The sequence below is a fragment of the Carettochelys insculpta genome, chromosome 9, assembly GCF_033958435.1.
Source record: "Carettochelys insculpta isolate YL-2023 chromosome 9, ASM3395843v1, whole genome shotgun sequence".
Lineage (NCBI taxonomy): Eukaryota > Metazoa > Chordata > Testudines > Carettochelyidae > Carettochelys > Carettochelys insculpta.
The window spans coordinates 33,010,538-33,036,732 of NC_134145.1; the positions used below are offsets into that span (position 1 = coordinate 33,010,538).

The 26,195-nt window shown below is 40.2% G+C and overlaps 1 protein-coding gene across 4 annotated transcripts in view; it reads right to left on the minus strand.

The window, feature by feature from the left end:
• Positions 1 to 5,725: 5,725 nt before the first annotated feature.
• TGFBR3 (transforming growth factor beta receptor 3) overlaps positions 5,726 to 26,195 on the minus strand; it is a 212,207-nt gene continuing 191,737 nt past the window's right edge. For all 4 annotated transcript variants that reach the window (XM_075002232.1, XM_075002233.1, XM_075002234.1 and 1 more), the window contains 3 exons: positions 21,811 to 21,852; positions 19,946 to 20,053; positions 5,726 to 10,780 (listed from right to left, as the gene is read on the minus strand). In XM_075002232.1, the coding sequence (XP_074858333.1) occupies positions 10,662 to 10,780; positions 19,946 to 20,053; positions 21,811 to 21,852 (269 nt within the window). In that variant the 3' untranslated portion in view covers positions 5,726 to 10,661. The remainder of the gene's footprint in view (positions 10,781 to 19,945; positions 20,054 to 21,810; positions 21,853 to 26,195) is intronic.

Here is a 26,195-nt window from a genome sequence, read left to right on the forward strand (position 1 = left end):
AAAACCCTGAGCATTTTCGCTAAAAGGGAACTGTGTCAAAATGTTCATTTTCTGATCAAAACCTGAGCATGTGTGTGGGCTCTGTGGGTAGCCTGGGACATCAGAGAGGCAGGGTCAAGGCCTGCCTCTTCTTAATCAGAGCCCAGGTTTTCCTAGCAGATCCCTGTGAACCAGGTAGAGCAGGACCTTGATCCTCAGTCGCCACCTTACCAGGTGGCAGTGCCCTAATTATCAAGCAATATAAAACTTGAGCTCACTCTTCCCTTCTCCTCCTCCTCCCCTTCATCAACACTGCACAAAATATTCCAGCTTTGATAAAATCTCATCATCAGAAATGTTCCAACCAGCTCCACCATCTATGTCATATGCTCCCATTTCTTATAGACCTAGCACCATCTCTGTCTTTTTCCAATCTCACCTTAAAACTTACTTCTTCTGACAAACCATTAACAGTAGAATCATCTATTCCTCACTAAGAGCGCCCCATGGTGGAATTCTTATCCTGCGTAGCATCATCACAAACTGTTTGTTGTTACTACAGACGCCATTTCACACCACTCCACCTGTGTGAATGGGCCTTACGATGGGCACAAATGTACTCTTTGCCCACTTTACTGTCCTTTCACAATGTCAGAGAGCTTTAAATCAGAATCTGGATCAGGGTTTTCTATTAACTGCACCCCAGAAATAAGTAGTAGTGAATAGTGCAGGGTGATAATAAACAGTGCAACATATAACAAAAAGGAATTGGGAGGAACAAGCATAGTTTTGAGCAGAGGGTCTAAATTAGGACCTTGTGTGATTATAACAGAATTGTATTGGCTTACAGCAGCTCTGAATGTGATCATCTAAGATGAAAACTTTACTACTGCAAAATACATAGCACAGAACAATACAATTAATACAATTAAGAAAAAACCAAACCTTTTCAAACATGTTTAAAATACCTAGCACTAGATATGTTAAATAAAGTAAGTTACTTCTCACTCGAGCTAGAACATGATGGTGCCAAGTATAGTGCATGAGAGACATAACCAGGTGAAAGTAAAATGCTCTTGCCTCACTGCAGGTAACCTGATTCTGATCTTGGGTGCCTGGCTTGATCCACTAGGTATCACAGCTCATATGATGGTATATGGTACTTCCTCTCATCCACTCAAGTCAAACTATTTCCCCAGACCCTTCACAAAGAAAACTGAGGCTTGTCTCTCTCTCGGTCCCTTTCTGTTTGGAGGGAAAGGGTTGCCTCTATCTTCAGAGGCTCCTTCCCAGCATCCCTTACTGCATGAGCTCTAATACCTCTGTGCCATGAGAATTAGAATTACAAAATTACCTTGTTCTGGGTTGAATGGACCAGGGTCATTCTGGGCCAATAGCTTCTCTTGAAGGCCAGCACACTCTGTTACATCACAGCACAGAAGGGAACAAATGGATGTTAATCAATTAAAAATGAATCAAAAGTTTAGGGCAAAAGGACAAAGTCAACACAGCAGGTCCTCTTTTGCCTCACCCCAACAAACATTCCCAGCTATCTGCAGAGGCGGCTGCTGTAGGGAGTGGCTCTAGAGAAATTTCTGGACCCTGGAGAGTCAGTCTCCAGCTGGGGAGACCTGGCTGCTCTCTCACTCATTTGTGCAGTCACATCTGCAGGAAGGTCCTGAACAATCTGTCTGCTATCTCCTGGGCAGGGAAGAAGTTCATTTGCATGCACTGGGAAGTTTCTTAGCTTGAGTTTCTGAATGGGTTTATAATAGCTGTGAAGTACCTACTGAACTTTGGATCAGTTATTGCTTTAATAAACAACATGAATGCACCCCAGCTGAACAGCAGAAGCAATTGAACCTTAACTGGCCCTTAATTCAAGGATTTGTTATGGGCACCTTTTAAATTTTGTGATGCTTTTTCAACCGCTGTAAAAGCTTCAGCGTTAGTGTCACATGGAAAATTTTTATTTACATGAGCCCCTACTTCCGTTACTGTATTAATTTCAAGTCTCAGGCACACATTTCAGGAAATTCAGTTTCGCCAGCTCTGCCAATGAAAAAGTAACAATGCTGCTTAGTTTAATTCGCTAATATTATTTATGATTTATGAAAGTGAATTTCTAGAGGTATGCAACCTTGCCTTGTGTTATGTGGCCCTAACGTTGGATGCTGTTGGCAGTGGTGTGGTACACCGTCATTCCTATAACATACTTTATGTTGTGAAACTTAGCCAAGACACTTAAGTGATATGTCCCATGGACCTTATGTTTCATTTCCAGGTCCTTCATAACTGCTTCCTTAACATTATTTTATCATTTCCTTGCAATGATTTATATTTTCTTCCATGGTCTGGCACTCATGAAGTTTTTGAAAGGAAAAATATTTGTGAAAATGCTCTGTGTTTATGGCAACTTTTATCCTATTTGGTTTCTTCTTTTCATTTACTAGTTAGTAATTACTGTGTTACTACCCACTTAACTGTGAAATTATGTGGTGCGGAGAAAGGCTTGTTAAGAGGAGTCTTTTTTTCCTGGTCCCAAGGTCTTAATGACTCCAGAGAATATTTTTACTTAGACAAGCCTAACAGGTAATCTAAGAGCCTTTTCTCCTTTCCCTCTTACCAGCCTGTACTATTTACAAGGAAAATCTGGAAGTTAAGATGAGCACACCAGGAGCAAACTGCTCTCCAGAGAAACGCTGCACATTGACTTTAACTCTTTAAAACACTGGCACAGCTGACAAACAAAGCAAACCAAAGTTGGTTGAGCCAATGAAGCATCTTTAAGTTCAGCCAGTCTTCTTTGCCTTAGACTCAAAATAGGTACTTAAGAAAAAGCTAAATTATTTCAATAATATTTTAAAATACAGTATTGTCCTTTGCTGGAACTGTGTCAACCAGTATACAGGCTGGCATAAGTAAGAGCAGAGTGAAAGGGATGCCAGCCAAAGTGATTTTATGAAAAGTCTTTCAGATATAGATGCCAAAATAACTGGAAAAAGCTTGTGTAACATTTGTGCTCCCTTTGTTAGTCTTTTTTTCATTATAGTTTTTCTAAGTTGACTAGTAGGAGAGGTAGCTAGACAACCACATCCATTGCTGTGCAGCTGATCAAAAGCCCTTCCTGTATTCAAAGGTGGTGGGCAACCTGCAGCCCAGGGGCACACAGCACATTGGGGTTCTGTGGAGATCTGCAAGACATTTTATTTTACCATTGTCTGTGTCAGGACAAGGTTGCCAGATTCTGCTGGCTTCCATCTGTGTAGATTTCTTTTCCTAGTATCTTACTAAAGTGACACACAAATGTAAGGCAAGGGCATATGAAGTGAAGTGCATTCCGATTGCACACAACATTGACTGTGAGTGCTGTGCGCTTCTTCTGCATCCAATCAGAGTGCTGCTATGATTCAGTAAGAATACCCCACAAATTGTAGGTACACAAGCTCAGTTTGCAAAATTACCTTATTCCAGGAGACTAGGTTACAACAATCTTGCAGTCGATTGAGATGAAGGAAAGCCACTTGTGCAGACCACTCACTAATATAGATTGTCCTAGGTGGTATACAAAGTCTTCCCGACAGCTTGTAGAAGAATCCCTTATGTTTTGTAGTAAATGGAGAAATCCATGTAGACCTAATTTAAGTTGTGACCTTTTTTGGTTAGGTGAAGTGAAGTGATTTGACTTTTTTTGTCAATGTGGAATCCAGTCCATGTAAATGAACACAATTTCAGAATGTCTGAAGACCCAGGCATAGAGTATAAAAATGGAGGCAACAAACTGACTTCAATTGTCATTAATATGTTTTACAATTACAAAATGAGAACTATGAAAATCAATCAAAATATTGGACCCTTTTTCTGATATATTCTTGGAGGGAATGTTGCTACACATTTAATTCTGCTTAGAGTAGGAAAGCTCTGGACTGTGTTTTTCTTGAAATTGCCCATAGTAATACTTCTTCCCTCTCCAAAATGCTTATATCATTCAAGATGCCTGGCAGAAACAAACACTGTGTAAGTGTAGATGGTCACCTTAGTAACAGTGTAGGATTTTATTTAAGAAAGTTCTAAAATAGTAATCAACACATTGTAACCTGATGGTTTTTTTTTAAATAACAATTGTAAGCAGTACACCTCTTCTTTGTTCCCATGTATCACTTAACTCTTAAAGATAGCAGTGAAACATAGACCCATTTCTTTTTGTTTGTTTACACTTAAAGTGAGACCTGGATAGCTCTGTGCCAAAGGAAAAATTTTAAAAACTGAAATATAGTCCCTATGAATCTATATATCTACTTCACTTCTGTGAATTATAACTCAGACATTGAATCTGCAAACTTCTGACTGTATCTTATAATGAAGAATTTTGCAGTTTATGGAGGTCTTGGCAATTTAAAAAAACTCTCTAAAGCTACGTCTACACTAGAGAGTTCTGTAGACAAAACTGTGGTTTTGTAGACAAAACTCGCGGAGCATCGACACACAAAATGCATTTTGTCAACAGAAACTGTGGACCAAAAGCTGTGTAGACGCTCTGGGGCCTTTTTGCTGACAGAGCAAATCAAAAGATTGATCCACTTTTACACGTAGATGGGATCTGTTGACAGAAGTTTTGTTGGAACACCTCTTTCAACAGTAACGTCTGTAGGCAGAGGCTTCTTGTGTAGACATAGTCTAAATGGTTTGTATCCCTTTAATAGAAACTTAAGTTTGCAAATTAACTTGCTGAACATTTGAGCAACTCTGAAGCTATGTGTGATTTGATGTTGCCCAGTGCAGATGTGGAAAGTTGTGCACTAGTGAGTTTTGGTGACAAAACTAGTGGAATGCCCACACACAAAATGCATTGACAGTTTATCAACAAAAGTCAGCACTTTTGCCGGCAACGTTCTGCCTCTCAGCCATGAGGCATAACGTTGCTGTCAACAAAACAGCTATGTGGACGCTCTGCGGGGGGCTTCTCTCAACAGACAGAGCATCCAGAACAATGGGCAGTCCTGTCTGCTGTGCTTCTGGGTGCCTGTTTTGTCAAGAGAGCAGTCGGGCGGTCCGGCTGCTTGGTCGCCAGAGTGGAGCGCTCTTCTGATTGGCTTTTGTGTGTGGCCACACTCTGAGAGAAATTTTGTTGGGAAATCTCTTCCGATGGTGACTTCTATGCACAGAGTGCTTTAGTAGCTGGAAAAAGATGTATGAGGAAATACACAAAATAGTTAAGATCCTCATTAATATGCTGAAAATCTTACTTAAGAGCATGTCTCCTGTTTTGTCAGACACTTGCAATTAAGGGAATGAGTGCAACAGCTCTAGGGACTTCTGCTGACCAGTGTGGAGGACTACTGCTGCTAGTCCTTATTCTTACTTGTGCCTGGCATTGGTGCCTCAGTAAAACACCCTAATATATTTTCCTGTGAGCTGTGTAAGGATATGGAGGATCAAGACTGGGATGAAAAGTGGTGGAGAAATGCAATAGTTCTGTGCCTGTTCCTTGACTTCGGCTGTAAGACACGGTAATAATGAGGAGACTGCAAAAGGCAAGGGACAAAATGTGGCAGGAGATGGAAAGCACGGAAGGACAAAGTAAATAAGAATCAGACAGTAACACTGACGGCTCTTGCAGATGCAGCTGTGATTAAAGCTCATGGGAGGTGTGTATGAGCCTCTTAAGGCACTATATGGTCTATGGATTTTGTCAGTGTTCAGTGATGTCTGGACTACTTCATAAAACAAAGCAACACATTATGAATAACTGAAATATAACTTTATTATACACAGATGAAGATGACATGACACTGTGGTTATCAAAACTGTACAACGAAGCATTTCCCCACGTTTTTTGAAATACTGAACAGAGAACTAAATACCAATGGAGTGTTCAGGCTGGCCAGAGGGATTAATGGATTCATTTCTCTCACTGACTTTTTAAATACATCTGTGATGAGATTTTGCTGATTAAAAACCAATTTTAACAAAATATTGTGGTTGGAACTAGTAGAAAACACGGTAGTTAATACTAATTAATTTCACGAACACCCCACGGTTGACTGACAAAAAAGGCCACAACAGTTACCTCACAGAAAGTGCTGTCAGCATAACCAGCAGTACAAGTCTTCTTGTGAAGTATGAGGTAGATACATGTTACAGAAAAGAGCAGTATATACATTACAGAAAACAATTAAAGGAACAAAAAGAATTTACAATCATCTCTAGAGACATTATGCAAAACCCTCTTCCATCCAGTTACTGCAACAGAAAAGCCAAGTTCAGAGTGTTTTGACTTCTTGAAATGGTAATGTCACAGCTGTCCAACACCAACTGTTTCTAATGGTTAAAGCTAGTGATTAGAGAGTATATGAACAAAACAATCAGTTTGCCTTGGAATTTAAGCATTTCACTAATGGCTTTTACCATCCGAAGCTAGCTGTCTTTATTTTTAAAAGCCCATTCCCACCATCCTTCCACCTGATACCCAACTGGCGTCAGTAAGATTACTTATGAAATTCAGCTTTGTACAGAGGGCCAGCACCAGTTAAATGTCTTGTGAGCCTAAGTGGGATGTAAATGGAACATAGGCCTTGTGTGGCTCCTTTGAACAAGGTAAAATTACTCAAGTGAGAAAGACGGCAGGGCCAGGCCTCTTGATAGACTTGAGGAACAATAAGAAGAACCACGAATCTGGTGGCACTTTAAAGACTAACACATTTATTAGAGCATAAGCTTTCATGAGATACAACACAATACTGCAGATGCTGAAGAGAAAAAAGGAAGGGATACAGAGATGGGAGTGAGCAAATCTGCTAATGTACTACTAATGTAATATATACAATCATATGCCACCTATGCCATTCTCATATACATCAGACAAATGAGACTGTGCCTATGCAAAAGAATAAATGGACACAACTGAGACATTAAGAATTACAAAAACCAGGGTGGGAGCACTTTAATGTCCCTAGACAAAAATTTGGCTGCATCTACACAGAAGCATGCTGCCAGCAGCGCACTACAAAGGAGCGAGCGGTCTTGAAAATGCAAATTAATACTTATTTGCATATTCATACAGCACATTTGCAAAGTATTGTGAAATTGCCCCACCAGCAGGATGCTCTCACATGACTATGCAAATTAGCTGAACAAATATGCAAATTAGTCATTTGCATTTTCAAAACCGTTCCTTTGCATCATGCTGCCAGTAACACACCTCCGTGTAGATGCAGCCAAAATTTCTGATTAGCAACTTGCCATTCTTGGGGGGGTTGGGGCAGGGAAAAGACTGCAATGAATTGCTGAGCTGGCATTCACATGCAAATGTGACGCCCTAAAAAAGAAACAGAAACATGGAGTGGTTCTCACATTACAATAGGTAATTTCCCATGCAGGTATTCTCACTGTCTCATTACTGATGAGCCACTCCGGATTTCATTAGCACCGATATCACACTCTCATTTCTGTATCCCTGCCTTTTCTTTTCCTTTTCTTCATCTGAGGCATTTTATCTTATGAAAGCTTATATCCGAAGTGTCTATACTGTAGGGTTTTTCAGAAATAACTTATTTTGATGGTAGAACATTGAAATAAGTTATTTCTGAAAAGAGCGTTCACACTGCAAGAGCATTTTAAAATTGAGTGCTCACACTAGAGACACCAATTTCAAAATAAGAGCTATGATGGGATGCCTTCTAGAGGCCAATTAAGTCATACTTACCTCTGCTTGGTAGATACTGAGTCAGTTTTGAAATTGAAAGGTGAAATGGTGAAAGTCATTCATTTTGGTGGTGGTGCTATTTCAAGTTAAATGCCCTGTTATTCCAGAATAACAAGATTTGCTCTGTGGACACAAGGGTTTTTTTCCCAGGAAAAAAAAAAAGTTTTCTTCTGGGTGGGGAGGAAGTGTAAATAAGCTGTAACTCTCTAATATATTTGTTAGTCTTTAAAGTGCCACTGGACTCTTTGTTGTTTTTGCTGAAACAGTCTAACATGGCTTCCCCTCTGAAACCTCTCAAGGAACAGTGGCTTTGCAGTGAAAAATTCAAATGATAAACAGCAAAATATAACTTTAAAGAAACTTGCAGTAAATATAAATGGTTGTTTTATAAAAGCTTACATTTGTAGCAGTATTCTGAATTGCAGTAGTCAATGACTGCTGCAAGGTATGATACATTCTTTTAATAAAGCTAAGTAACTGGGAAATGCCCTTGTTTTACTTCTCTTGCCTACAGAAGTGACTGTTCAAACCTATAAGAAACTGCACCTGCATTTGTTGGCATCCACTGTCCAATTAACATATTGGTAAACAGCTAAGTTCATTAAGATACGTCTATTAACTTAAATTGTACCCTGAATATAAGGCTGAAAATTCAGTTTTGTTTTTATGCATTGCATTTTTTGGTTTTCTAGTTTGGAAATATAAATCTGTAAATAATTTTAAAATTAGAGTAAGTTATTGATAATGCGGCATGTTTCTTTCAAAAATATACAATTAGCTATTTAAACCTGTCCATCTCAACCACAGAATCTTCTAAGACTTCCTATGAGAGACTCTACTTTTCTTAATCTGAGAAGGAAAGGGTTAAAATGGTGAAAAAGAATTTACAAAAAAATGTAAAATTCACAGTAACTGAAATTAAACATATATAGAGTAATTTAAATTTATCTAAAAACTTAAATATATCTTTATACATACATTTAATGTAGTAAAATATAGCTATGATTGACTTAAAGGCTTTAGTCTTCTTTGAAGACATCTTTAAAGATTTTATATATAGAATATGCTTACACAATACATTCTGCTGAAGGTTAGGCAAAGCGCATTATTTTCAAACACACAGGTAGCATATTTATTCTCCCGACACCTCAGGAAGGACACAATCCTGCAAACACTTATGTGAGTTGTCCTGTTAAACTCAATTGAAGTATGCATGGGTCTGATCTTGCAAAGACTTTCACTTGTGCTTAATGTTACTCTAAGTAGTGCCCATTGACTCTGGGACTAATAATAGGGCATAAAGTACACGTATAAGCCCTTGCAACATCAGGGCCCACCTGTAAATTGACCCTTGTGCATATGTGTTTGCAGGACCAGACTCAAATACACTTAAAAATTTAAGGGCAAAATTCTGCTATCTGATCCTGAGTACATATCTCTATTGCACATTTTGACCTTTTTACAGAGACTGAATATTCATTGACAATATGGTGTTTGCTATATGCTGTATACATGGCACAAGTGTAGAGTTAGAAATGGCAATTTTGAGTTCAGATTTAGGAGAACATCACCCTAATATAAAGAAACCTATTCTCCTGCTGCAGGACATAAGTAGCCTCGATTGACATTAATGGGAAGCATACACATCCTGTGAAGGGAGAATAACATTCACTTAAAACAAACCCCAAATAAAAACCAAATACAGAGGAATCAGGGCATTCTACAATTGCAAAGTGACACCATAATAAAGTGATTCACATCTAATATTCCCCCCATTTGGGATGTACTGTAAGGCCAGGCTACAGCAAAAGCACTAAAATAATACCATGAAAACTAAGTGCCTTATTGCCCATCTCATATCCTAACATTACTTTGGGAATATCCAATTGCAAAGTTCATACGACTGACTTGTAGTTTGACACAAACCACTGTGGACTGTTATCTTAAAAGAACAGTTTCATTTGTATATGCAGCATTTTACAGAAACAGGTTCAGACGTATATCCCTTGTACGGTCAAAACTCCAGTGATGGCAACGGTCTTTGGGGTGCACAAAGAATGTAAGACTGAGCCAAATATCCTTCACTACACTTTTTCTGTATATTAATCTCAAAAATATGCCTATAAAGAGCCAATTATAAACATCTACCAACACTCTCCTGGGTAGAGTGGGATATTTAGCCCATTTTCCCAGTTTAAAAAATAGACAGGGCGGATTAAGTAAAACTGTGTAGTATACACATTTGCATAAAGCTATTTCATTAAGTATACACACAGAGATATTAGTGCATATTATTGTTTCTTTAATCTTTGTGTGTATATTGTGGGTTAAAAAAAAAAAAACTTAGCTGAAGATAGTTTTGGCCCAGTGAACAAGAAAGGGAATGATGCTTTAGAGAACATTATAATTACAAAAGGCAACCCATTTTAAACACCCAAAACTGTGCACAAAACAAGAAAGCAGGTAAGATGCTGCAGCAGTAAAGCTCCAGAAAATGAGGCACTACTTTGAAGTGGTTAAACACAGCTGAAGTAATAAATGTTTTTTCAACCAAGTAGATCTTGAGACTTTCTTCTTCTGATGTGTAGGAATCTTTTGACCCAAGATCTTTATTCTACTGATCTTGCTGATCTCCTTTTACAAAATACCTTGTATCAGTGAAACAAAGTTTAGAAACCAAAAATTATTTTGTATAGACAAAGCAGCATTTTTCAAACTGGCATGTGTTTCCCACTGAGCGCCTGCACAACCTCGTAACAGGAGGCAGTACTGTTGAATTAGTAGCTTTGTCTCATGTAGCATAACGTGCTGTAGAAATGTCCAAACACTGTATTTATCCAGAAGATCAGGTGATTTTTTTTTCTACGGTGAAAAGAAATCAAATGAATCCTTTCAACTTTAGAAAGCGAATGTCAACAAATGCTCTCTTTGAACCTCTGCCCTCCTATGTTGCTCCTTGGACGCGTTTCCCCCAGGGCTAGGCTGTGCTGCTGCTAGAACAGGGGGTGCTTTGTGTGCTACCGATACTGTGTGCAGCACTGCTGTTTTCAGAGGCTGGTGGGGATGTGGGGACCTGTTGTCTTCCTGCTGTTTCCCCTGTGGGGTAAAAAAAGGAAATGTTACATGGTAAATCTTTCTGCCCACTCCCAATTTTCTTGTCATTTTAATGTTCGTAAAAACTATGCACTGAATATATCACTCAAATAGAAACGTTCGTAAAATGTTGCTTAATCTTGACATCTCTGGGTTGTTTTTCCATGGAAAAAAAATATCTTTTCTTGCTGCTTTCTTAATTGTATAAAAAGAGCTGAGCTACAGATGCTGCATATATCCTATGGTCAGCTGTCCATCCACTGAGGTTCAGTCACATTACGTCTGGGAGTAATTCTGCACAATGAAGAATTCTGCAGCAATTAACGCATATGCAAAATTTCCTTTCACGTGCCCACAGAAGTGGGCTGTAGTGCTGTGCACTGCCACTAAGGACTGCTGGACATAGTAGAGCCTAGCTCGCCCACAGACAACACTGCTGGGGGACGGGTCTAGTTGTTTCTTGACAGCTGCAATTCATACCATGCTCTGTGGGAAGGAGAGGGCAGTGCTCAGGAAACTCTGTGCAAGCCTGGGACCGAATATCAGGCTGTTCCTCCCTCTGGCCCTTGGACTCTGGGGTTGGGGGAGAGTATCTGGGCAGAGTGGGGCCTGCAGCTGGACTCTGGGAGTGGGGGTTCAGATATCTGGAGTGGGGGGCCCACAGCTGAGCTCTGGGTAGGGGTTTAGGGATATTGGCTGGAGGGGAAGTGGGGGTTCCCATGGCTGGACTTTGGGAGGGATAAGTATCTAGGCAGGAGGATGATCCCACAGCTGGGGTCTGTATGGGGGTTAGACGGATTGGCTGGGGGCAGAGGTCTCGTGGGTGTCCAACTCCCTGGCTGGGCTCTGTCGGTAGGGAAAAGGGCAGAGAAACAGGAATTGGATTTTTATAGAGATTTCTTTAATGTTAATCCTGGGGAATAGTCTCAGAGAGATAGCCATGTTAGTCCATAGCTCCACAAACAAAGCAAGCAGTCCTGTAACACCTTAAATACTATCAATATTACTTATTAGGTGACAAGCTTTTGTGGGATAGACCCACAGAATAATCCTGGGGTAATTTCTGTGGTGTCTACATTGTTACAGACAGGCTTGTTTAGTTATATTTTGAAATAAATTACCAAAATAATTGAAACTGGCATGACTATGTGCCTAGACACCTTCCCTCCACCCCAGAGCCCAAGGAGCCAGAGGGAAGAACTCCCTGATGTTCAGTCCCAGGTATGCGGTGTTAGTTTGACAAAATTTGCGGAATTTTAAAATACCACACACAGAATTTTTATTTTTTTTGGTGCAGAATGTCCCCAGGAACATCTCACAACTCAGATCAGGATTAGACCTTCGATTTCTTTTTTGTAGGTTTTTCTGTTTGATGGAAAACAGCAAAAAAAGTGTAGAATGTTTTGTCTTAATGCCAACATGCAGAGCTGTGTATTTATTAAAGCCAATGAGCTAGACCTGATGGCACTCTCCTTACTCAGGAGGATGGCTCATACTGTAAGACAGACCTCTTTTTTTTTTTTTCATAGTAGGAAAATGGTCTATCCCATACTACTGAGCTGATTTGCATATCTCACTCTAACATAGCAGGGTCACAGCAAGTTTCCACATAACTCCTACAGTCTGAGCAGTAGTTACAGCACAGAATAGTTTTAGGTATAAAATTCTTGCAATTTCACGCTCACAATGCAAATATACACATTACAACTTTAATTCTGATTAAAAAGTTGAGCACTAGAAAGTTAGAAAATGCCTGATTTTATGGATGTCTGTGCAATATTAATACTTCCCTTTTTCGTCCATTTTGTGCACCGAATGATATGGCAGTGGGGAGGGGCAGGGAACAGTATGATCATGTAATTGAAGATTGTATCACAATGCATAAACGGTTGGTGGAGGGCAGCGAGAATGAAGCTTGCACAGGAAACCACAAATCTTAACTCTGACATGCTTAACTTTGTAACCTTGATGTTCTTTTAAGGTCATCTTCTGCGTGAGGGTTCCTAGTATTTCTTTCAAAGAGAAGGGTAACAAGTTCTATTAGAGCAACGAAGGGTCCTGTGGCACCTTATAGACTAACAGAAAAGTTTAGAGCATGAGCTTCCGTGAGTTAACTCACTTCTTCAGATGCATCTGAAGAAGTGAGTTAACTCACGAAAGCTCATGCTCTAAACTTTTCTGTTAGTCTATAAGGTGCCACAGGACCCTTCGTTGCTCTACAGATCCAGACTAACATGGCTACCCCTCTGATAAGTTCTATTAGGTGGCTCTGTTAGAACAGCAGTGTTAGAACCTTGAGTCATCAGCAATATAGCACAGGCTGCTGGTATCTGAGCTGCAAGATTAACGATCCTGGCTAGCAGGAAGGTAACTAGATTTCCTAAAGGAAAACAAGACACCACTAAAGGTTGGCTTGAGATCCTCCCTTCAGCTGCCCCACTAGGCTGCCCCCAGCTGCCCACCCAAGGCTGTCATTTGAACCATGCCACTCCCCTCCCCAACACACTTTTCTGGGGGTCGGGTCGGGGGGAAGTAGGTATTTGTCCCTGCATCAGCTGGCAAGAACAAATTTGTCCCAAAAGTTGGGATGGCTGGCACAGGGCTTAAAAGAAAGCATGTATGGTTTCTCTAGGCCTAGCAGCAAAAGGGAGACAGGATTGCTGCCTGGAGAGTGGTCGGAGAGCCCAGGCCAGCCACAGGAGGGACAGCTCTTGTTCCATGTGTTGCCTGCAGATAGGGGTCTGACTCCATATGCTGGGTCCAGAGGGATGACTGAGTGGACTCGGACCAAGCTGTGTCTTCCCCTTCCCTACCCAGAAGCTGAGAGAGCTCCTGCCAGATGTGCCGCCACAGTGGTGAACGTACTACCACAGCCATCTGCTGGGTCCTAGGATTTAAGCGGGGGAGCAGGCTGCCTCACTCTCCTTGCCCCCTAAAAGCTGCTCTGGCAGCTCCCCAGTGTTCCCACTGTGGTGTGGGCTGCTGCTGCGGCAGCAACATGATCCCAGCCTTGGAATGCTCAGCGATTTGGGCAGACTGCCCAAGTTTTCCAGCACAACACAAAGGAGAGAAAGGAAATGGTGATTTTTAACACTGTAGCTCACCCATTTTTTATTTAAATTTTATTTGTTTTTATATAAAATATGAACCTCCAACGAAGTTAAATGTTCACTCTTTGTAAAACCTGGAAAAAACAAAGCACCTGTGGAGGTCATGCAGGGGCATCACAGCTCACCCCAATTTGATTGGAATATCAGGGGAGAATGAAGAGGCACTTGTGGAACACAAGGGGATTCTCATCTATTAAATATCAAAGCCCAGCTACAAATGATGGAGGTATGAGAGCTTGTCAAGAGAAGAGGATTCTTCATAATGAAATGTGTTAGACATCCTAAATATAGGGGCTTCTACCAGCTCATCCTACCATCGCTGCCATACACTTAGCTAGTAATACCCACTATCTAAAGAGTGTACGGATTTTGTCCAACACCCGACTATTTTCAGGAATAGGAAGAAAAAAATCCAAGCACTTCCTGAATGGAAGACAATAGTGCTGTGGTACTTTGACAGAACTCAGAACATGGCCCATGGAGTCAACACTATGTAAGACATTTAATTTTGAGAGGCAATTTCTGGTCTGTAAAAACCCAGAGCATTCCACAAACTACAGCCTTCTCCTATGTGTAACAAAGAGCAAATCTGGCTCTGCATTTCTTAAATAAGATGGTCCATGCCTAATTTTTTATTAGAAACAGCTTTCTATATAAACAAAGGAAACTGTAGCAAACAATTTCTTGTTATGTTATCTAATAAACCTTTCTTAGGGATTTTCTCTCTCATTATAAAATGCTGCTCTATCCACTAGTTGTTTTGTGTATAACCCTTCCTTCCTGTCACGTTAAAGGACATATCTATAAGTCAGTGATAAGCAAACTCCCTTTCACTTAAAAAAAACAAAAAGCTGTTACTATTGGAACACAGGAACTGTAGTTACTTCCATTCCCTCAATGGGGCCCCTCAGCAGCTCTGCCAAGAAAGCTGTTCTGCAAAATGTAGAACTGGCCCACATTCCCTGCTCTTAGGTTTTATTACAGCTTCGCTGTCACCCATTTTATAAACCGCATGATTACACATAGTTTTGCATCAGCCACAGCATATCAATACAATCTGTATAAACTGAACCATAGCTTAGTTTATGGGCTGGATACCTCTTCTTTTTTAGGAAAAAATGACAAGCACAGCTGTCAAAATCTTTTTAGAAGCCAAATAGCACTACACACTCCATCTATTTGCTCTTCTGGAAAACTTCCTATGAGGCATCTTCCTTTAAAAGTTTCGGGCATTCGTATTTTGCCCAAGTGGCAAAGACTCTGCTGTAATTTAATTTCCTCTTCACTGCTCCATGTCTCGAAAATTATTGGCAGCTCTGACATATAACAATCTGTTTGTGTAACAGAGATAGCAGCAGAATTTGCACTGTCCTTCAACTACAGTATCCAAATCTTATGAGAATATGAATAGAACCTACCAGTATATTTATGCTGACTTTTGCTTAGTCTCAGTGCTTATTTTGTGCCGGTACTGAGAACTGGCACCTCGGCAGCCACAGCTGGGGATGGGGAGCAGGGTGCTGGCTGAGTACCGGCTCCTCCTTTTTTTAATACAAAAAGGGTTCTGTTTAGTCTCAGTATTTTTGATCACTGTGATAAACTGACAAATTATTTTTATTTTTTTTATCAAGAGGATTTGAGTAAAGAGAAAAATTTGTTGAATACGATAGCACCTACTGCTTTATTTACAGAAACAGCTTCACATATCTAACGTTAGCGCTTGATCACTGCTCAGAATGGCCATGTCCTATCTATTGACAGTAAACAAGATTTTACCCATCTGAATGTGACAACATGTACTTTATTATTCACACTTAGGAAAACTGCCAGTAGTACTCCCTGTCCAGGAAGTCTGAATGTTTGCTTTTCTATCTCCATTTGCCAAATATAATTGGTTGCTATGTCATTTTATTTTAATCAGATTCCATTTTAAAAACAAGAGAAGGGGAGGCCTTTAACTTCCAAAGTTTTGGAAAATTATACTAACTTAAGGCATTGTCTGAAGAGGAGAAAATCATACTTTCTAAAAGGATTAGGTGACTGATATGTGTGCCATGCATAATACAAGGTTTTAAATTGTTGGGTTTATGTTCAGAACAGTCTAATAACTTATCAAGCTGTTCCATGTCCCTTGCATTTATCCATAGGTACGATAGTTTATTCACTTGCAGCAAAATTCTCCAGTAACAGATAATTTCATGATTAACTCCTGAAGGGTTACTGCACAGACACAGGATCATAGCAAGACTTCACTTCTTTTAAAGGGACTCGAGCCAAGAGTGTTCAATACAAACTGAGCTCCTCTGCCTGCCTTTGCTCAAGACAGCTACTCTATTATTGTGGAAAGGTTGATGACTACCTATCAAGTTCTTTAACCAGTTACAAAAGCAGGGAGCTTTTGGCTGAAAAGGAGGGCAGAGCACCTCTCAATTCCCCTACTTGTTTCTTTGCCTCTCCTTGCCTACGTCTACGCGTGAAGCCTACATCGAAGTAGCTTATTTCGATGTAGCGACATCGAAATAGGCTATTTCGATGAATAACGTCTACACGTCCTCCAGGGCTGGCAATGTTGACATTCAACATTGACGTTGCGCCGCACCACATCGAAATAGGCGCTGCGAGGGAATGTCTACACGCCAAAGTAGCACACATCGAAATAAGGGTGCCAGGCACAGCTGCAGACAGGGTCACACGGCGGACTCAACAGCAAGCCGCTCCCTTAAAGGGCCCCTCCCAGACACAGTTGCACTAAACAACACAAGATCCACAGAGCCAACAACTGGTTGCAGACCCTGTGCATGCAGCATGGATCCCCACATGCAGCAGCAGCAGCCAGAAGCCCTGGGCTAAGGGCTGCTGCACACAGTGACCACAGAGCCCCGCAAGGGCTGGAGAGAGAGCGTCTCTCAACCTCTCAGCTGATGGCCGCCATGGCGGACCTCGCTATTTCGATGTTGCGGGATGCGGATCGGCTACACGTGCCCTACTTCGATGTTCAACTTTGAAGTAGGGCGCTATTCCCATCCCCTCATGGGTTAGGGACTTCGACGTCTCGCCGCTTAACGTCGATGTTAACATCGAAATAGCGCCCAACACGTGTAGCCATGACGGGCGCTATTTCGAAGTTAGTGCCGCTACTTTGAAGTAGCGTGCACGTGTAGACACGGCTCTTGTTCTTTAAGGCTGTTTGAGCTCAAAGCCCTGTGTGCTCAATGGCAAACTGGACCCAAATTCAGCTGTAAAGTTCCTAAGTTCCGGTTGACATTCTGGTGGCATCTTTGCAGCAGTTTCAGATAATTTTAAAAACTTTTATTTGAATGAAGTAACCAAAATGAGTAATACAATCAGTAATGTAGCTGCTGAGTTGTTACTGAATTGCATTTATTTTATGCTGTCTCTACATTTTCAGTTATCTTTTGGTTTCAGTGTTAACAACACATTAAGATGAATGGGAGAGTTCACTGGTGTAGGGCCTGGTCTAGAAAGGGGTGGTATATATCACCAAGCTTCATAATGTCGATATATCATATCAGCAAATTGAATAGTAACAGAGAGATAGCCGTGCTGGCTGCTTTTTCATATCAGCAAAGTAATTCTTTTGATAATGTAGTTTATACCAGCTCCCCAAACAAAATAAAGTAAATTGGCAAAAATAATACTTTTGTTGGTAAAACTGCATTTTCAGTCTGTCTTCTGCCAGTATCAACAGTAAATACCCCCTCCCCGGCCCTCAACCAAGCATCACAACTATGCCAGTAACAGTTTCCAGTGTAGTCCAGGCTTAAGAACCACTTTTGCAGGCAGCCTGAAACCCCAGGGTGAAACCATGACATCATTTTTGGGGAAAAAAGAATTACATAAAATGAAAGATGGGATTCCAGAATATAATCTAATTACCAGGGGTGAAGTATATAGGTATAATATAAACAGGACCTGGCTTACGATATGCAAGTTAACTGCATATTTATTCATGCTTTATCAAAAAATGTCTTCAGCAGATTCCAAAGCCTTTCAGCTGTGGCTGAATTATACTGTCCACGGCAATACTCTGCTGAGGAGTTATGGTAGTCAGGGGCAGTCCATAGTAGCAAATCTCTACTATAAATCTGTTTGCAAGTCCAAGTGACTGTTTTTTGGGGGGAGGGGAGAAGTATGTGCACAGGAACACCAATCTACTTTGAGGTGTCCCCCCTGCCCCTGGTATCTAATTCCTAGGATTCTGTAATCCAAGGAATTAACCTGTTTCTTTTCTACCCCTTTTTTTCTTCCTTCTTACACTTCGTTCCTTCCTCTCGGGTAATAATGAAAGTCAGAACAGCTGCTCCACTTGCTCTTTTACATGGTAATGACGACTGATGTAGTTAGTCACTAATTATTTTAATAGCGTTGGTCCAAGTTCCATTTTGTTGAAGGATTTATAATGTCAACTTTCCGTTGTTTCTGACAATGGGATTGTCACTTTTAATTACTTTCTCTTGTGCAATGTGGCCGTTTTTTAGAACAGTAAGTTTAACAAACAACTTCTGATATACAACACATATCCCTATAGATATCTCTGTAAACCAAGAGAGACTCATCTACTCAAAGGAAGAAGGCTTTACAGAACACTAATTTGCTCAAGAAGTCTTTAAACTTGTTTTGGTTCAAGTAATCTAATTAGAGATTATTTCCTGAACTTCTATGTTTAACTCACTGGACTGGGATTTCTGGTTCTTTCTGTAATTCCAGCAGCGGAGCATTTATGTGCCCTTTGAGCCACCGACATTTGCTTTTGGCTTCCAAGTCAGCTTCATGCACAGCTAATGTATTCAGAAATATAGTTTTCCTATCAAAAGCTGTTGTATAATCAATTGGAAACACCAGATTTTCTGAAAGTTAACTTACATTCTGAACTTATCTTGTTTACAGAAGCCCTCATAAAGCCAATATACCATATAAGCTATACCATATACCCTGCTGCACTGGCATGAAGCAGCTGCAATGAAGTAGGAGAGAAGTCCCTTGAGCCAAGAGCAGCATCCAGTTAACGCTTTGCTCTTACCTTCCACTTCCTTAAACTCAAACAAACAAAAACAACCCTGGGTGGCCAGGAGTGGAATCGGCCCAGAGCACAGACTACTCTGGAGATTCTGTGTGGCAGAACAGCCAATAGGGAGCCCAGGCAAGGCTGCTACATGTTCAAACAGTCAGTGATGATGATCTAACCATATGCCAGGGTAGTTCTAACTACTGTGGCAGCTCAGAATCCAAGTGGAAGAAAAAAAATGATGTAATGTCACCTGTGCCTCCCTTTCTCCTGTGTGGCATGTATCAGGAGAGACAGCAGACAACCTACCCCAGGATTAAGTTCAAATATATCTAGTTTGCCATGGAAGAAACAACTGGATACAAATTCCTCAACGGTTAGTTTTCATGCAATTATGGGATTTCAGATTAATTTACTTAAACCCAGGGAAACCACTGTTTGGCTCCCACTTAAATTGATAGTCACTGATAGTTTGCTTAAATAACTTTTTTAAAAACTGAGAAATTTCATTAAACCAGTGCATGGTTGTGGGTAAACAAACCCTATGAAACATTTAGAACTGCAGTTACAATCAGAAAAGTGCATAAATTAGAATGGAGGTTTTCTGTCCTTTGATCTGCTCTGCTGTGTGGTCAGTAACATCTGCTTACTTTAGACATTACTAGCTAAGAAGATTTAATGGAGTCTCTTCTGGCTCACAAATTAACAGATTATCCAAATTCCAATCACAGAACCTTTATTGGTGATGTCACATGAGATATAAAATCTCATTTGAACTTTGAGGGTAAGTTTTCGTGGTTAGCCACTGTAAATCTTCCCACTTCTAAAACAAAGATGAAAACACAATGGGGCAGATACAACTTCCTTGTTAACACCATCAGTCTGCTGTGGGAAACTGCTGGAAAACATCTTAGGGAGAAGGTGGGAAGCAACACAGAAGCCCTAGTTTCCTGACTCAGAAGTATTAGATCTCATTGCCTCCATGGTATTGTGCTCTACCAAATGGAAGTTGGTGGAAACAAGTGTACTAACCTGTGTGAGAATAGATAAACCACAGTGCTCCTGTCAGCAGGGCTCCAATCACAAATGCTGCAAAGGCGATTCCCACAACGGTCAGCATGTCCAGACCATAGAAAACTGCTACAAATAAAAATCAAGTTTTTTTCTTTTAACACTGAATAGTAAAATTCCTCCTCCCAGTCACACACACAGCTTTGTGACATTTTCGTTTTAATTAGTGCCCCCCCCATTAAACCCAAGAAAAGAAAGACCCATGATACTTAGCAGATTGCTGTGATTTGTATTTAGGTGGGACAAGAAAGGCATATGCTAGCAGTGGTGAGCATGAAGACTTTAGTTAACTTATTTTTCTGAGTCACAAAGAAAAAAATCCCAAATCTAAAAAAACTGGAAAAAAAATTCCAAGTGCTCTGAGTTTCTTGTTAATTTTTGTTTTCAGTTAAATACCAGGTTTAGCTTGAATATATATTTTAAAAAGCTCCTTGGTCTTACGCACAGATTACTTTTTATACACATCCTACCATTCAGTCCAACTTTACTCTATATCCTCTGCAGCTTCAGCCCCATATCTAGGTGGAGAACGGAAGCGCTGCTAAGTAAGAAGCAGTGCCAGCTCAAAAGTCAGCAAAAACATAAATAGGAGTAATTGTTTTTTGCATTTGGCAATGTTCATAACAAATTAATTCCAGATCACAAAAATAGAACAAAAAAGTCAGTTTCTGGGGGAGGGGACCTTGCTGCAGTGTAGTTTGTACAGTACAACATCTGGTTCCTGAACGTATGGCTCCAAATATGACTTACACAATTATAGCAATTTCCAGCCATTGACATGAGTATTTCTTCTCTTTGATCAAAGACATCTTAATGTGGGTCTCATACTGAATCAATTATTTTTTGTAATTTTTTTTTACTTGACTAATTTCAGAAGTAGTGTTTCAAATGTCTCCCATAAACATATGAAATGATTTAGGTTAGTGAATAACTTTTTAGTAATTAAGTAAATAATGGAAACAAACTGATCACATGAGCCCAATGCCCCGCAGGGTCTACGTTGGTGGGTGAGGGAGACACAAAGAGACTGGCCAGGATATGCTTAGCAGATCTCCAATCCAACTTCTTGCTCTGTAACTTCCTAAGGGAGTTTTCCGGAACCCCTTTCTGAGCCAGATTTGAGACAGAGAAAACAGTCAGGCAGTGACTGAGGGGTTTCCTCCTACTTTTGACATGGATCCATTTCTGAGTCATTTGGTTATTTTAAATCCAAACTCTAATTGTGTTTGTTAAGCAGAGATGACGCTTCTTCAACTATATCATTTCAGCATCTTCTTGCCTTGAGAAGGGGTTTACTGACAATTAGGTTACATTTGTCCCAGGACGCAGCTAGCCCAGTGGGTGCAGGGAGGTGAATTTTTTCATTCTCTGTCCCAGCTTGAGTGAATCTAGCTCTATGACCAAAAGAGACAGGCTCTTTCCCCTCCAGTCCTTTTGCTCCTCTTTCTCATTCTCACCTTTCAGCTATAATTTTGACTCCTTCCCTCCCATCTGCAATGTATTAGTGCTACCCCCTCTTTTCAGAGTTGACTGGGCCCTTTAGCATAGATGAGATTCTGTAGTGGTCTTGAGTGTTGGAGTAATGCAATCATCTATACAAATTACAGCTCCCCTGATGAATTCCTCTCTCTAGTCAGTAGGAATGGTCCAGATCCTGAGAGTCACATGCCTAACTATGTTTGAGGACCTGGGATGTTGTCCACAGGGGGCACTAAAACCATAGACTTATTTCTGTTCTGTTTAAAAAGCTTTATGATAAATTATCTTTGACTTATTCTTTTGTCTGGAAGTTCTTAGACCAAAGAAGACAGGCTTGCGAAACTTACATGGTTGGATCCCACTGCCTTTTGATTTGTGAGGAGGAGGTCCTGTTAAAAAAAAATTAATTTCATGATGCACTGCAGAAATACTATTTACCATATAGGCAATCTTCAATGTCCCACTGAGAGATGTTGCATAGTGTATTCATGGCATTTCAAAAAATCCTATCCGAATTGATTAAACTGGATCAGTTTGTAAAAAAAAAAATCCATTTGATCTTGATTAGTTTTCAGATGTACATATCCATAGCACAATGCCTGCAGCATACTAATGAGTGCTGGCAGGGGCTGTGCAAACCTTCACACCACTTGTCATCATTTCTCACCTGCAATAACTTACTACTCCCATGCCAGGGTCTCCTTCAGCACAGATTGCTAAAATTGCGTCCCGTCTCCAGCCATGAGAAACTAGCACATGAAATCATATCAAGAGCCAATCACCCTTTTCCCCCTCCAAGGAAATGTTGTTTCTAGTTATGATGGACCCTGTTCTGACCAGCTTACATACACGTTTTGACACCTACAACATTTCCACTGTGTTCTGTGGTATGCATACATAACTTGGCATTCTGATTTATACTGTAAGACAAAGATCATAGCTATGATATTAAAGCTACTATTTAGAAATAACAAATATCAGGATGGAACAGAAAGAAATACAAAACTGTGACTTTAGAAATGCATTGTCACCCTACTTGCTCTTATTTGGGGTCCTTTCTTCATATATACCTGTTGTCACTAAGGAGGAACAATTCAAATAGATGTCAGGAGTCCCCTTCATCTCTGGATACCCATGCCAACTTGAGAAGCCAGAAACCCAGATCTGGATTCTAACTGAAATATCTTTTCTGGTAAGACCTGTTGCAATTTGTAAATCACCAGGCTGTGGAAGGATATAATCTAAATTCTGACATGTCTTAGTGTCTTGGATGCTTCCACTAGAAGATTTGGCATGATGCTATAATGATACGTGTCTATATAGCAATATTATTATATATATATTTATATTAGCAATAGGGAAAAGAAAAAGAAAAAAGCTTTGATTGGATGCAGGTCTAGTAATTCCCACAATATATTGGAAAATGTTCTTTTTTTATTGTTTATCCAGTCAGTATTTATTTGCCAGGATTAGGATTTCAAACCTCTTCAGTAACAACTGCACTAACATAACTCAAACAATACAGGGTACCACATAGCCAAAATTTATATCAGATCATTACATTTCTCTCTCAAAAATGCATGTCTGTAATAAGGTAAGCATTTTTATTTACTCATTAGAAAAAAATAAAGCACTTTAATTGACCAAATGGCTAATTTTTTATGTTTTCCATGCCAAGTGGACTAGACAAGCAAGTTAAAACAATGATAGAAAAACTGGAATAAAGTTAAGATTTTATGGGGTAACCTTAAGAATTTCTTAACTGAAGTTATTTTTTATTCATGCATTTTGGAATATGTTATTGTTTTTAAAAGGTTTTTTGTTTGTAAGTATATGAACAGGTTATCAAATGGAAGTCAAGATAGAAGTAAAAATGAACGTAATGTTTATGAGTGGTACCGGAATGCAATATTAGAGAGAAATAGTGCAACATGGGTAGCAGCGCTATATACCTAATTAGCATATACCAATTTTGGACTTAAAAAATGGCCTCTGGTGGTAACAGGAATTAAGTTTTCCATGCTAATACTGTCATTAGCCTCTCCACAGAAAAGGAAGGTTGCCAATCAACAACAAGATCTAACCTTGTTGTTCTACAGAATATTTTAACATGTTTTATTGCACAAAGTTGCAGCAAGCAAGAGGGGTTACAGTGCATGAGGCCCAGGAAAACTGAATAGTTTTAAAATATTAGATGTTATGATTTTCTCTATGTGGGTTTAGGAAAAGTGCTTGTCAGTTGCTCACTTGACCTCTTTTCTAAGACCTTGCTCCCTTCATTGAAAAAAAATAAGTGTTCTCTACATCTCGAGTAAACTCAACAAGCAGTGAAACAGATGTAGCTTTTCAACAGAAAAATATCAGTTGCATAGAAAGAGAGAGGTAGCTGTGTTAGTCTGTATTCAAACAAAACAAAACAGCAGTCAAGTAGCACTTTAAAGACTAACAAAATGGTTTATTAAGTGATAAGCTTTCGTGGGGCAGACCCACTCTCTACACCTTGCATTTAAATTTTGCCAAAGAGATAGATGTGACAGAGGTCAGGATATGAATGATTTGGTGGTGGCTGTTTTTTGTTTGTATGGCTTTTTTAGGGGGTTTCATGGGAATCTGGTACAATAAAATGAAGAACTGAGCTTGTAAAAACCTATAACGCAAAATGCAAACTGTAGGGTGGTGTTTTCCTCCAGGTTAATAGCTATGATTCCTATTACAGTCAATAGCACACGTGCATGGTGTGTAGACAGGAAAATGGATAATTTTTGCATTGAACAATTTGTGCTAGCTCCCAAACCGATAAGCCTACAAGCATCTTCATTGGACATCCAAAGCAGATTTAAAACAGTAATTCCAATAACATGGAACAATACCCATGAATCTTGGTCTCTTTCATATATCAAAGCAAATGATCAAAACAAAAAAGCAGTCAAGTCGCACTTTAAAGACTAACAAAATAGTTTATTAGGTCTTACCACCTAATAAATTATTTTGTTAGTCTTTAAAGTGCTGCTTGACTGCTTTTTTTTTTTATAGTATATAGACTAGCATGGCTTTCTCTCTGTTACAAAGCAAATGATAACTGTCATCTCTGAGCGGCAAATGCGCTTATTTTAGCAGTGCAATATAATTTGCTCTCAGTTTTACAGATTCACTGTGCTAATGAGCCACAGCAGTTAGCCGTTAGAAAAGGGCCATATGATGCAGTTGTTCCACAGTGAATGACAGATGTTGAAGTGCTAATAGTTGTGCATTATAGGTGGAAGGGTTCCATCATACAGTTATATAAAACAGAGGTCAGAGGGGTAAAGAAAAAAGATAACTCGAACTTCTGAAGAGGGTCCCATTTAAAACTCTTGTTCCTATGAAGAGTCCAAAAGCTGAACCCATCAAAGATGGCTAGAATGCAAATGTTCAGAATCACAAGCAGTTGAGCAGGATGTCAGGAAAGCAGGGTCTAGAATGTTGTTGGCATTTGGAAAGCAGGAGAGTGCTGGACCTGGACTGTCCTGGCTATTGCCCTAGACAGCAGGAGCATGTCCTATACAAAACAGGGATTGAGGAATCTGAGATGTCAATAAAGGCAGGATTATGGGCAGTGCATAGAGTACCAAATGATACTGATAGTCAGCTTTAAGTGAACCTGGGAAGGTGGATCCCCATGCAAAGGCAACAGATCATGGTACAGGAGGTTACTAGGAAGGAGCCTAGGCCAAGCTGCTTGAATGAGCCGTGGTGGAAAAGCTCCTCTATGGAATCAAAGTGGAAACACCAGAGAAGGGTTCCTGTAAAGAGGGAGTGGCATGGGACGTAACTCAACAGCAAAGGGGAGATGGATGTGAGTATCAAAGATGCCAATGCTTGAGCTGTTCATAGCCCCAAAGCAGCAGAAAAGTTGGCCCATATCTACAAAGTTGTGGTGCTGGCAGGGATGTAAAGAGGGAACAGAGTCCCCATCACTCCAAGAGCAAACTGAAGAGTGGGGAGAGTATCAGACAGGCTGTTGTAGGCCAGAGGAGCTCCCTGGACAAAAGACAACTATGTCTACACTTACTGGAAGATCGATTCCTTCAGGGTCAATCTTCAGGGGGTTGATGCAGCACACCTAGTGGGGATGAGCTAAATCAAACCGACAGTTGGCCCTGATACTCGTTATTTTCATGAGGAGTAAGGAAGGTCGACAGGAGAGTTTCTCCCATCAACCTTCCTCTGTCTGGACAGCAAGAAAAAAAAATGGATTCATCAGTTCCAACTATGCAATTGTTGCAGCTGGAACTGCGCATCTTACATCAACCTTTAGGTTTAGCATAGAGCTGGCCTCCGTTCAGAACTCTGAAGGATGGATCCAAGTGAGGGTTATTTTGACTCTGGACTGCTTTTGGAATAGACCTTTCAGTCACCCTTGCCCAGAGCAGCCAGAAGAGAAACAGAATTTTCTAGCTACCACCCAGATTCATCTCTTTTCCTTCCTGAAATTTTTAAAGCATGTAAACTTTTCTTTTCCTTTCCCAGAGCAAGAGAACTAAGTCATGTTTACAGGATCTAGGAGGCAAAAGAATGGAAGAAAGATGAATGTGCCATCTATATAAACATGGTCAGCCCCTTTGCCAACAGACTCCTTGGTAGATGGTCTGTTGTCAGTTCATTTCTGCTGTCTTCCAGCAGAAGCAGCTAGAACAATCTGAAGGATGGTTGCGTGGATTAGAAGCAGTGCAGCATGCAGGACTTGACACAC